Source organism: Nyctereutes procyonoides, unplaced genomic scaffold, assembly GCF_905146905.1.
Source record: "Nyctereutes procyonoides isolate TBG_1078 unplaced genomic scaffold, NYPRO_anot_genome, whole genome shotgun sequence".
NCBI classification, from domain to species: Eukaryota; Metazoa; Chordata; class Mammalia; order Carnivora; family Canidae; genus Nyctereutes; species Nyctereutes procyonoides.
Genome location: NW_026575146.1, coordinates 69,897,416 through 69,909,681, shown reverse-complemented (window position 1 = coordinate 69,909,681; position 12,266 = coordinate 69,897,416). Strand labels below are relative to the sequence as shown.

Below are 12,266 nucleotides of genomic sequence, written 5' to 3'. Positions count from 1 at the left end.
TAGAAATTTACGGAATTTACAGAAATAAACAGAATTTATTTTCTCATAGTTGTGCAAGTTAGAAACCCCAGATCAGGGACATCTGGGTGGCTCAGTGGTTGAGAATCTGCCTTTGGCTCAGGGCCTGATCCCAGACTCCCAGGACTGAGTCCCACATCGGGCTCTTTGCATGGAGGCTGCTTGGCCCTCTGCCTATGTCTCTGCCTCTCTCTGTCCGTCATGAATAAATAAATAAAATCTTTAAAGAAAAGAAAGAAAGAAAGAAAGAAAGAAAGAAAGAAAGAAAGAAAGAAAGAAAGAAAGAAGAAAGAAAGAAAGAAAGAAAGAAGAAGAAAGAAAGAAAGAAAGAAAGAAAGAAAGAAAGAAAGAAAGAAAGAAAGAAAGAAAGAAACCCAAGATAAAAGTGTCTTCAGTGTTGTTTTTTTCTGAGGTCCCTCTTGCTTGGCTCATAGACCATCATCTCTTCCCTGTGTCTCCACATGGTCACAGTGTGGCCGTATTAATTCCATTGAACTGTACACTTAAAGATGGTCTAAAAAGGGGCTCCTGGGTGGCTCAGTCAGTTAAGCGTCTGCTTTCAGCTCAGGTTGTGATCCTGGGGTCCTGGGATCGAGCCCTGCATTGAGCCCTGCATCAAGCATCCTGCTCGGCTAAGAGTCTGCTTCTCCCACTCCCTCTGCTTCCCCCCCACTTTCATGCTTTGTCACACGTGCATTTGTGTGCTCTCTCTCAAATAAAAATCTTTAAAAAAAAGATGGTTAAACAGTAACATTTAAGAGTATGTTACATGTATTTTTAGGACAATTAAAAATAACTATTATTTCTTGAAAGGTCAGTGAAAAATTCTTTGAGTAAGAGATACAGACTATCCAGAAAGAGGAAGAATAGGAATAGGAATAGCAAGGCTATGAGTAAAAGGATGTATTTAAAAATCACACAGCTAAGAAGGATTGACATGAAGCAATTGCTAGAGGAAGGCAGTCCTGGAAATAGAGTCAGGTCTGTGGTTTTAGGAGATTGAGGGGCTTCCCAGAGGATGGCTTCTATCATCTCTCAAGTAAAGGAGGCAGGTCATAGGCTGAGAATGGGTTGGGCTAGAGGCAGAAAGTGTGTCTGAGGTGGAAGAGGATAAAAATAGGGCACTTGTCACCATGGAAATGACAATGAGTTGACCAGATGATAGCAACAGGACTGTGGGCAAAGTTGAGAGCAGTGGAGCTCAGCCATCATGTATTCACGGTGGAACCACTCCATCTGTAAGGTGATTTTCTTTGGGAATGCCCAGTTGCTTAGAGACAAGCTCAGGGGGAAAAAAATACAAAAACAACAACCTGCCTTTTTCCTTCTCCCAGACTGGGGCCAGAGGGCCCCTTACCAGAAGGGCAGGGGCGCCTGGGTGGGGGTTAAGTGTCCCAACTCTTGATTTCAGCACAGGTCATGATCTCAGGATTGTGAGATCCAGCTCTGGGTGGGGCTCTGAGCTCAGTGGGGAGTCTGCTTGAGATTCTCTCTCTCTCTCCTCACCTGCATCTCCCCCTTCTCTCTCTCTAAAATAAACAAATAGATAAATCTTAAAAAAAGGGGGGGGCAGAAAAGCAAAGGAGTGTCAGGTGCATAACATGGCAAGAGTGTTATTGAAATGATGGACCATGGAGGAACCCCTGGGTGGCTCAGTCAGTGAAGCATCTCCCTTTGGCTGAGGTCATGATCTCAGGGTCCTGGGATGGAGCCCTGCATCGGGCTCCCTGCCCAGCAGAGTCGGCTTCTCCCTCTTCCTCTGCCCCTCCCCCTGCCTGTGTATGCACATGCGTGTTCTCTCTTTCAAATAAATAAAATCTTAAAAAGAGAAAGAAAGAAGAAAGAAGAAAGAATGAAAGAAAAGAAAGAAAGAAAGAAAATGATGGACCATGCAGTCATACCCAAAGGAAAGAGAGGATGGGCTGATGCGGGTTCCTATCAAGTTAAGAAGATATGATAAACTTAGGGATCTTGGGGAGAGGACATCATCCTGGGTTATCCAGGTGGACCCTAAAGCCAATGGTAAATATCCTAATATCCTAATAAGAGGGGCAGGAAGATCAGAGACAGAAGAGGAGAAGAGTAGGTGACATAACAACAGAGGGGAGATCCTGGAGTGATGAGGCCACAAGACAAGGAACCCACAGTTACAAAAAGCTGGAAGGAGCAAGGAACCCATTCTAAGAAACTTCAGAGTGAGTAAGGCCACGCTGATAATTTGATTTCAGACTTCTGGCCTCCAGGACTGTGAAAGAATAAATTTCTGTGTTCTGAGTCACCAAGATTGTGATGGTTGTTACTGCAGCCCTAGGAATCTAATACAGGTGTATAGTAGTACTGTCACACCTTCCCCTGGGGTTACATTAATTCTCTGATTGTTCTTCAAGAACCTTGATCTTCTAATACCCCATAGGTTCCATTCTGGTTAACCACGTTTATGATGTAATGCTGATAAGACCTGAAAAGCAGGAAGGAGCAGACCGATATGCGGTAGGTCTTATTGAGACAGACACATGCCAGGGCATGGGAGATAAACACCATGAAAATTGGGGAACTCGTCACCTCAAGGAAATTACTGAGAATCGGGCAGTCTGAGGACAGTGGGAATATGCCATCCAGATGAAGTTACTACATCTCATTCGCCACAACAAATGAGATAAAATCTCCAAGAGGAGGTATTCCTTAGCCTGCTTGATGCTCACGTAGAAGGCACTCATAAATACTTGATGAATTAATGCAAATTTCAAATGGACCTGGAGCATGGAAAGATCTGTGTGATATTGATAAAACAGAGTTCCCTAAAACCCTTGTGATTCCTGAGTGGCAACGGTTAGAGGAGAATCTTTTTTATTCAACATAAGCCCCTTTCAACCATACCTGAGTTTATGCTAATGAGATGAGTCTTGGTGAGCCCCTAGGTGGCTCAGGATGGGAGGTGGTTGCCAGAGAAATCAATCCTGTGGTTGGAAGGTCGGACTTTTCAGCCTTAGTCCCTGACCTCCTGGTAGGAGATTGAGCTTCATCACCAACAGCCAATGATTTAATCAACCATCCACTATGGGAATTTCCATAAAAGTGCTTTCTTGAGTTCTGTAAGCCACTCTCTAGCAAATTATGGAAACTTATAAGGGGGTTATGGGAAACCCTGATTTATGATCAGTTGATCACAAGTATGGAACACCTGGGATTTGATCTGGAATCTGAATGGGGGGGTGTCTTGTGGGACTGTGGGGTCTGCATAACTTCAGGTCAAGAGGGTACCCAGATTCAAACAGAATAAAATCTGTTTTGAAGATTTTTGGGGTGCTTGGCTGGCTCAGTCAGTAGAATATACAACTCTTCATCTTGGGGTTGTGAGTTCAAACCCTGTGTTGTATGTAGAGATTACTTAAAAATATAACTTTAAAAAAAATCACTGGGCACTCAGTAGTTGGTGTCTAGAGGGTTATAGATTGGTTGTTGGTGTGAAAAAAAGCCCCACACATTCAGTGTCAGACACAGTGGGAGTGTAAAACAGCCCATAATCTGTATCCAGGTGAACTCCTCCCCAAAAACCTCTATTATAGAGAATGTTGTTAATCCATCTGGTGGATCAGATGACCTCACTGTGGCTCTCCATCAGCCTCCCCAGTGCTGGCTGAATGGGCTCATGGGCAAAGTCTATACATGGATTTGCCTCACCAAAGTTTAGCCAGCTGTGTCACTGATAAAGGCCTGTCTTGGTGAGCCCCCAGTGTAGTAGGTTTCCTAGGGAGATCAGCCAAATATCTGGTCACCTGAGAATTATGCTGGGCTCCCTCTATCATGAATTGAGCAATGACTTTTTCCTCCCTGGAATAATTAAATCTGGGTTGTTATTTGCTTTCCTTGCCTTACCCACTCCTGCCAACAGCAGCATCTGTGTACCCACTGAATGGCCCTATTCACCGTCATGTTGACCCACACAATATTGCTTCTGATCAAGAAACTCCGTTTATTAGGAAGTCAGTGGGCAGGCCCACGTACTCCATTAGCCCAAAGCAGCGAGTTTCACAGAACAGAGGTACAGCCTGTTTGAGATTGCATTATGGCGCCAGGTTGAAGACAACATCCTTGGTTTTGGGTGCTGCAGTAGGGTAAACACTGAACCGGGCGCACATGCTAGGTGCCAAATCACACAGACCCAGGAACCCCAAGGTATCACTTCTCAAGATCACACCCGATGACTCATTCTTTACATTTGTTTCCCCTTTTTGTTACCCTGAACTCTGCTGTTTGGGGATTTTGGCACCTCAAGGAAAACACTTCCATCAGAGAGCAAATTGTGTGAGTGAAGGCCACTCCTGGACTATTTGGGGTATCTCAGGAGTGCCACGATGCGGTCAGGCAGAGAGGGTAGTCACCTCTTTGATGACTATGGCAGGAAGCAGGAGAGACAAGCCTCTGCACTGGGGGCCAAGGAAGTGTGTGAGTAGAACCTGGGGACCGCGCTGGAGAACCTCCAACTGGCTCCATGTTCTGACTCAGCAGGCAGGGTGGGATGCCAGGCTCATGGAGACCCCTTCCCCTAAGCAGAGCACAGAGTGGCTGAGAGGGTCTGTGCCTATCCCTTTTGCAAGGGCACAAAAATGGGCAGGCACGCTCCTCATCCCTCCCCCACCCCCCCATACTGCCTAGCTCCCGGCTTCCAGGCCCCCCAGCCCCTCCCACCCCCGTAGGGCACGCAGCCTGGTAGACCCGGCTCACGGACCCCATCAGACCACCCTACTCCGTCGCGACGCGCGCGTCTTCCACCGTAGGGCTGAGTCTCAAAGCCTCCTTAGTTGTCTTCCCGGGAGGCACCCAGCGGCAGCAGCTCAGCGTCGCGGAGCATCCGCAGCCGCCACCAGGCCCCGCCCAGAGGCAGCCGAGAGCAAGGCCTCGCCAGGAACGACTGCAGAGCGCGGTGAGTGAGCAGGGTCAGCAGGGAGGGACCCAGGCGTCCCGGTCCCCGCCCCTACCCCGGGCAGGCTTCCCGACCTCCAGCTTCTGCTTGCTTCTTGACGCCGTCGATCAGTTTAGGGCCCCCGAGCCGCCCTGAGAAGGGACCCCGCAGCCCCTCCCTGTTCTGGGCCTCGGGCAGACCCGCTCCTTGGGCCCCTCTCTTCTTGCAGAAACCTGGAATCTGACGCCCCCCTGCCCTCCGGCCCTGTCCTCAGGGAGCTTCTGAGCCCCTCCCTCTATCCGGGAGCCAGGAATGCAGGCCAAAAATATCTCTCAGTTCCAGACCGAGGCGGCTCGGCTTGCAATCACATCTGAGCGGATGAAAACCCAGGAGTCTGCGCTTTGATCGCTCTTTGCGCCAAGAGCCTGGGCCCCCAGCCTAGGCGTTATTTGGAACCTGGGAGTCCGTGCCTCCGACTCCCACTGCCCTAGATCCAGGCGTCTGGCTAACGACAGCCCTGCCCCTGCCCCTGCCCCCACCGACGGTGACATCTGGGACCTGGGAGTCCCGCCCACCCCGATCCCTAACACCGGGAATCCCAGGGTAAATGAGGATTTGGGGACCCAAGAGTCGGGGACCTCAGCCCACAAACCTCTTAGAGCCTAGGGATCGGCAGCCTCAACTATTCTCCCTTTCCGAGACCCAAGAGACAGAGAGACCTTAGCCCACAGACCCCATTTAACTGAGAGGCCTGGTCTCCCACCCTGCTGCCACCCAGAGGTCCAAGCTTGCATCCATCCTGGAAGAGTCGGGCTGGAGCGGACGGGGAGGGGAGGGGGCCGGAAGGGAGAGGAAGAATTGAGTGAGGTGAGACTGGGGTGGAGACCTGGGCTGGGGGCTCTGTCCTAAACAGATGCTAAACAGACGGGTTGCCGTGGCAACGGCCTTCCTGGGCCTCGCCTGGACACTGCGCTACGGCCGAGTCGGGGAGGGCAGCCCCCAGGAGCCCCCACACCGCCAGCTGTTGTGTCTTCCTGTTTTGTCACCAAGGCAACAGTGACCTCAGCCTTCCACCCCCACCGCCGGCTGGGCAGAAGAGCCTAGGTCCGTTTCTCCCCGGGAGGGGCGTGGTCTTTCATCGGCCCCGCCTCGGGGGTGGGGCTGGGATACCCCTGGTCCAGGGAGTCTCAGCCCGAAACCCCGCACTCGGGCCGGGTCCCCGGCCCCGCCCCCGCCCCCGCCCCCACCCCAGCCCGCCAACCCCACCCAGTAAGCAAACCCAGTCTGCAGCTGCCGCTTCTGCTCTGCAGCAGCCGCCACAGCCAAAGAGGTGAGGCTGCCTGCGGGGACCCCCCGGCGCGGAAGCTGCAGTCAGGATTCCTGGGCGCAGGGGGAGGAGAGGGGTGGGGTCCCGAATGTCTGAATCTCTAGAAAGACTGGGCATGCATCAGGACTCGGGTTCTGGAGAGGAGAGTGCTTGAGACGTGCACTCATACAGGTCATCCATCTGAAAGAGAAAGGAACGGGGGCCCAGACTCCTGGGTCTGAGGGAGGAGGCGGGACGGGGGGGGTGTGCTGGACTCCTGGGTCTGAGGGATGAGGCTGGGGGCCTGGACTCCTGGGTCTGAGGGAAGAGGGGTTGGGGGCCCTGACTCCTGGGTCCGAGGGAGGAGGGGCTGGGGTCTGGACTCCCAGGTCTGAGGGAAGAGGGGGCTTCGGCCTGAGCTCCTAGGTCTGAGAGCCAAGAGGGATGGGGACTCCTATGTGCCCTGGTTGAAGGGGGCTGATACCCAGTATGACAAGGTATCCAGGAGGGGAGGAGTTTGGGTTTGGGTTTGGGAAAGATCGTACCCTTCCCCGGTCCCCACCCCTCCATTCTGGGGACAAAATTCGAACTCTGGGCCTGGTTGAGACCCAGCATCGTGTTCCCTAAAGCGAGGACGGCTCAGGGAAGCTGATATCCTAAAGCCGAGAGAAGCCAAAGCTGAGGCCAGCGTCCTAGGGTTGCCGATAGCGGAGGTTGGGGTTTAGGGACGCGATTCTCAGTCTGAGTGATGGGGTGTGGTGTTCGGCCTGGAGGTGGCGAGAGACGATGGGGCGTGGCCGGAGGGGAGCCCTTAGCTGCGCAGGGAAGCCGAAGGGGTGTTTCCTCTCCTTGGCTGTCTTCGGCGGTGCATTCCTGAGTTCTGACCTCAGGCGGCGGCTGGAAGCCGGGCGGGTGGAGCCGGACCCCTCCCCTCCGGGCGGGCGCAGCGCAGCCCACCTCCTTCCTTGGGGCACTTCTGGAATTGTGACTCGTGTTCTTACTCCTTCCGTGCTCGGGACCGGCAGTACCCGCTTTCTAAAGTGTGCGAGTGTAGGCTGGTCCTGACTTCCTCCTAACGGGTTTTCGAAGGGCGTTGGGGAGTGGGGGCGGGAGGCGACCGACTCCCGCCTACCCCTCCCAGGTGGCCAGCCCCCGCCGAGAGACCTGACTTCCGAGGGGTGGTGGGAGGTGTGGCTACTAGCCTTTGCACTGGATTCCAACACCGCAGTTTCCGGCTTGGGGTGGGGGTGGGGGTGGGGGTGTTCCTCTAGGCAAACCGCGGGAGCCACTCGCTCTCAGAGACCCTCTTGGGGTACAGGCTCCCAGGCCCCGCTCTAGGGACCCAGAAGCCACATTTTTAAGGACCCAGAAATTTAGGTCCTCCTAGGTGAAACCCCCCCCCCCCCGTCTCCTAAATCCACGAGGGGGGCGGGCCATCCAGGAGGTCCCAGCACCGCCTTCCGGACCACATTCCAGATGGCTGGGCCGACTCGAAGCCTTATAAGGCACGGAGACGCCGCGCGGGGCCTGGCCGCCGGCCTCCGCAGCCACCGCCCAGGGCCCTCCCGCCCGCGGCTTTCTCGGGCTGGGGCAGGGTTAAGATCACCCACACCCACGCCGGCCTGCGCGCTGGGCGTGCACTTTCACCAGCTGCCCTCCGTTCCCGCCCCCGCAGCTTGGGGACTGGGGAGGAAGAAGGGGCGGGGCTTCCCTGAGGTCACCTCCCGGACCTCTCCCGACTCGCCGCCAAGTCCCCGCCCTGGCTGGCCCGGCGCCCAGGGCTGCAGGGCCAGGCCGAGCGCCCTGGGCGAGCCCCCGCGGCGGGCGGTTGGTCGCCTGGGTCCCGGGGGGGCGGGGCCGGGCTTGGACCCGGCGCTGACTCTGTCCCGCCCTCCTGTGTTCCGACTAGCCTTTTCCCGGCGTCAGTCTTACACCACCTCCAGAGCCGGATCTTTCTCCGTCGGGGTTCTCCGCAGAGACCGCTGGTGAGTGAGCCTGGACTCCCGTGCCTGAGGGAGGAGAGGCTGGCGTCGGGACTCCTGGGTCTGAGGGAGGAGGGAGCTTCCCACCTAGACTTTTGGGTCTGGGAGGAGCACCTGGGGGCCTGGACTCCTAGATCCTGAGAGAAGGACCTGGGAGTTTGGTTTCCAAGGAAAGAGACCCAGACACCTTTGTACCTGAGAAAGAAGTGTGTCCAGGAACTGGGCTCCTGTGTCCTCAGGGTCTCTGCAGGGACTACGGGGCAAGGTAGAACCTCTTTTACTGCCCTCCTGTGTGTCTGACCCTGGAAGGAGGAAGTTTTTTTTTCCCCCTTGTGGCTAACAGAGGTCTTATGAGCCTTTTAGGAGTGGCAGCTGAGATTAGATGTCCTAGGGAGGATCTGGACACCTGGTCCGGAAGAGGCTGGGCCTTCTATCCCTAAGGGTCTTTAGGACAGGAGGCAGAAGGTGTAGGTTCTAGAGGATACAGAAGAAAGAAGCTGATTTCCCAGACTACAGGTGTCTGGTGTGCCCAAGGCTGAGGGCCCAGAGTCCTGAGGTCTGAAGCTATGTTAACTGGACGTGAGAGGCCTGGAGATTTCAGTGGAAGGGACTGGGGCACTGGACAGTCAAGAATGTGGAGCGCTGAGTTTCTTGAAAGTCGGGGAATTTGGAGATTGGACTCCATGGTGGGGAGGGGCACAGGCAGGTGGAAGTTCAGTGTCCCCGGGGTGAAGTGCACCAGCCCCAAATCCCAAGTGGGATTCAGATTTGAGGGCGTGGGCTCTTGATCTGAGGCTGGGGGTGGGCGTGAGAAGATGGGCTCCTGAGACCTCAGACCCAGTTCCAGAAACAGGCTGGGAGGTTGGAAGCTCTGATTACATGTGGGTCCCTGAGAACGTTCGCATGTGGAGTTTGGACTCTTGAATGTCTGGAGATTGCAAATGCCTGTGAAAGAAGGAAGATAGGTGCAGAGGCCTGGGTGTCCAAAGGGAAGAGGTGGAGCTCTCTGAAGCAGAGCTCTTACTCTGATGCAGCAGGGTTGGGGAGGTTTTAGAGGGGAGTCTTGATTTGATGGGTGGCTGAGTCCATGGTGAGGGAGGGCAGCTTTGAGTGTCTGATGGGGAAGAAAGATAGATGGTTTTATAGTCATTGCGTTGCAGAGAGAGGAAAGGAGAGAAGCGGCCCAAACTCTGGGGTTCTGACATGGGAGGTGGAAAACCTGAGTCCAGAGGAAGGAGGGGGCTGGGACCTGGGTGACCACCTCATCCCCATAGGCTCACAACTGTCCCACTTTGAAGACTGAAAAGTTGGCCCCCTGGGTACCTCCCAGCTAGAGTCTGGGTTACTTTGTCCAGGAGGCAGGAAGGGCTGAGAGCCTGGATTCCCACATATGGAGCCCTCTAAGGACACTTCTTTCCCTTCTTTCCAGCCATGCCTGTGACAGTGACCCGCACGACCATCACAACCACCACGTCATCATCCTCAGGCCTGGGCTCCCCAACTATCGTGGGGTCCCCTCGGGCGCTGACCCAGCCCCTGGGCCTCCTCCGTCTGCTGCAGCTGCTGTCCACCTGTGTGGCCTTCTCCCTGGTGGCCAGTGTGGGTGCTTGGACCGGGGCCATGGGCAACTGGTCCATGTTCACATGGTGTTTCTGCTTCGCTGTGACCCTCATCATCCTAATAGTTGAGTTAGGTGGCCTCCAGTCCCGCTTCCCCTTGTCCTGGAGAAACTTCCCCATCACCTACGCCTGCTACGCTGCCCTCTTCTGCCTGTCGGCCTCCATCATCTACCCCACCACCTACGTCCAGTTCCTGCCTCACGGCCGCTCCCGGGACCATGCCATCGCCGCCACTGCCTTCTCCTGCATCGCTTGTGTGGCTTATGCCACCGAAGTGGCCTGGACCCGGGCCCGTCCCGGAGAGATCACCGGCTACATGGCCACCGTGCCGGGCCTGCTCAAGGTGCTGGAGACCTTTGTGGCCTGCATCATCTTCGCCTTCATCAGCAACCCCTCCCTATACCAGCACCAGCCGGCCCTGGAGTGGTGTGTGGCCGTCTACTCCATCTGTTTCATCCTGGCGGCTGTGGCTATCCTACTGAACCTGGGGGACTGCACCAACATGCTGCCCATCTCCTTCCCCAGTTTTCTGTCAGGCCTGGCCCTGCTCTCCGTCCTGCTGTATGCCACGGCTCTGGTTCTCTGGCCACTCTACCAGTTCAATGAGAAGTATGGTGGCCAGCCCCGTCGGTCAAGGGATGTTAGCTGCGCCAACAGTCACACCTACTACGTGTGCGCCTGGGACCGCCGCCTGGCTGTGGCCATCTTGACAGCCATTAACCTGCTGGCTTATGTGGCTGACCTGGTGTATTCGGCCCGCCTGGTTTTTGTTAGGGTTTGAGGCTCCCACAAAGGAGGCTCTCAATTCCCTTTTGTTGGCAGAGGTTTCTCTCCTGAGTTCTTATTTCTTCTTCCTGGCTACCTCTCTCCTACCTCTCTCATTTCCTTCCTGATTTGTCTTGACCCCTTCTGTTTCTTTACTCCACTCTCCTGTTTCCTCTTGCTCCGTCTTTACCTATTCTGTTCCTTGCTTCTTTTTCTGGTCCTCATTTGTTTTCTCACCTGCCTGTCTCCTGGCCACCTCTGTCGCAATTTCTCTCTTATGATTTCCTTGGGAGCTCTGAGACTTCTTTCTTCTCTGCCCCTACTCCACTGCCTACCCACACCCCCTGCCTCCGAAGGTGCTGAGCTCCACATCCCACACCCCTCTCTGCAGCTGTTCATACCCTGGGCCTCCCGAGGGGTCTCATTGCCAAAGCATGCAAGCCCGCCCTGCTTGTGCCTTAGCTGGTGTGTACGTGTGTGTTGGGGGGAGGGGATGGGTAGCTAGGGATGGGCTCCATTTCTCCTGGTGGAGGGGGGCGTACATTACATGTCCCCTTAAGATTAAAAAAAAAAAAAATCTGGAGGCCAATGATTTCCAGTGGGCATGAGGCTTAAAGCACGGACCCTGGGGCCCTGGGCCCTATCTTGGCACCCAGCCTCGCCAGAGACTGGCTCCAGGATTTTGGCTAAGCTTACTAAAAATCCATTGCCCAGAGACCATCATAAAGGAAGAAAAGGGTGGATACTTTCCATCCCAGCTGCTCTCTGGGTTATTGGAAAAGTGGCTGGCAAAGAACTGTATGGGCTTAAGGACAACTGTCTGAAGTATTTATGGGGGGCAGGGATGTGACTCTCCTGCCTCAGTGTTAAAAACAGCATATACTGCCTTTGCTGGGAGAAGAGGATGGCCACTGCCGGCCTTAAAGGCAACGTCAGCCTGGGTTTGTTTATCTTTTCCTTTTCCTGGTCATGAGGGCAAAACTTACTGGGTGACCCTTATCTAAAAGGAGAAGTTTCTTTCTCAGTGTCTTTTTCTTGGGGGTGGGTGGGTGGGGATTGCTGTTGCCGTAGTCAGAGGAACAAACTGCATTGCTCGAACTGCATTGCTCGAGTGTGGTACACACACACACACACATACACACACACACGTGTGTTTCTGCATGCTAGTTGCTTCCTGTAGCTGCTTCCTGCTTCTCGGGACTCACATGCATAACATCATATATATATGTATAAATATATATTTTATTTTTTTTTAAATTCCCTGGAGCTTTTGGTTCCCATCAATCCCTGCTGGGACTTGTCCATTCCCTCACTCCCACATCCATAATTTTTTTTTTTACATCAATATAAAGATCAAAGAAAAGCTGTGTTTGCTTTATTGCTGGGGAGGGCTCCAGGAGAGGGGGCAAGATCTGGATTCTTGGGTCTGGTGGGAGAGGGGGCCTGGGGCCAAGACCAGTTTGGCCTTTGGATCTCCCAATTTACTCTCACACCAGGAGAACGGAGTTAGGATTAAAATGAATAAGATTTATCTCTCCTTGGAGTCCCAAGAGCACTTCAGAAATACAGTGAATACTGTACAGTGTTTCTTTTTTTTTAATTTTTATTTATTTATGATAGTCACACAGAGAGAGAGAGAGAGAGGCAGAGACACAGGCAGAGGGAGAAGCAGG

General features: G+C 54.0%; 1 protein-coding gene across 2 annotated transcripts; it reads left to right on the top strand.

Annotated features, from left to right (window-relative positions):
* Positions 1 to 4,784: 4,784 nt before the first annotated feature.
* MYADM (myeloid associated differentiation marker) lies at positions 4,785 to 11,632 on the top strand. Of its 2 annotated transcripts, none has more exons than XM_055309425.1 (3): positions 4,785 to 4,942; positions 8,137 to 8,212; positions 9,639 to 11,632. In XM_055309425.1, the coding sequence occupies exon 3, from the start codon at positions 9,641 to 9,643 to the stop codon at positions 10,607 to 10,609; it is 969 nt and encodes a 322-aa protein (XP_055165400.1). In that variant the 5' UTR covers positions 4,785 to 4,942; positions 8,137 to 8,212; positions 9,639 to 9,640; the 3' UTR covers positions 10,610 to 11,632. The 2 variants fall into 2 exon arrangements, with proteins under 2 accessions (XP_055165400.1, XP_055165399.1); XM_055309424.1 differs by lacking the exon at positions 4,785 to 4,942 and adding an exon at positions 6,176 to 6,251.
* Positions 11,633 to 12,266: the final 634 nt, after the last annotated feature.

Coding starts and splice junctions, on each gene's coding strand:
- MYADM (XM_055309425.1), top strand. CDS start 9,641: ATGCCTGTGACAGTGACCCGCACGACCATCACAACCACCACGTCATCA.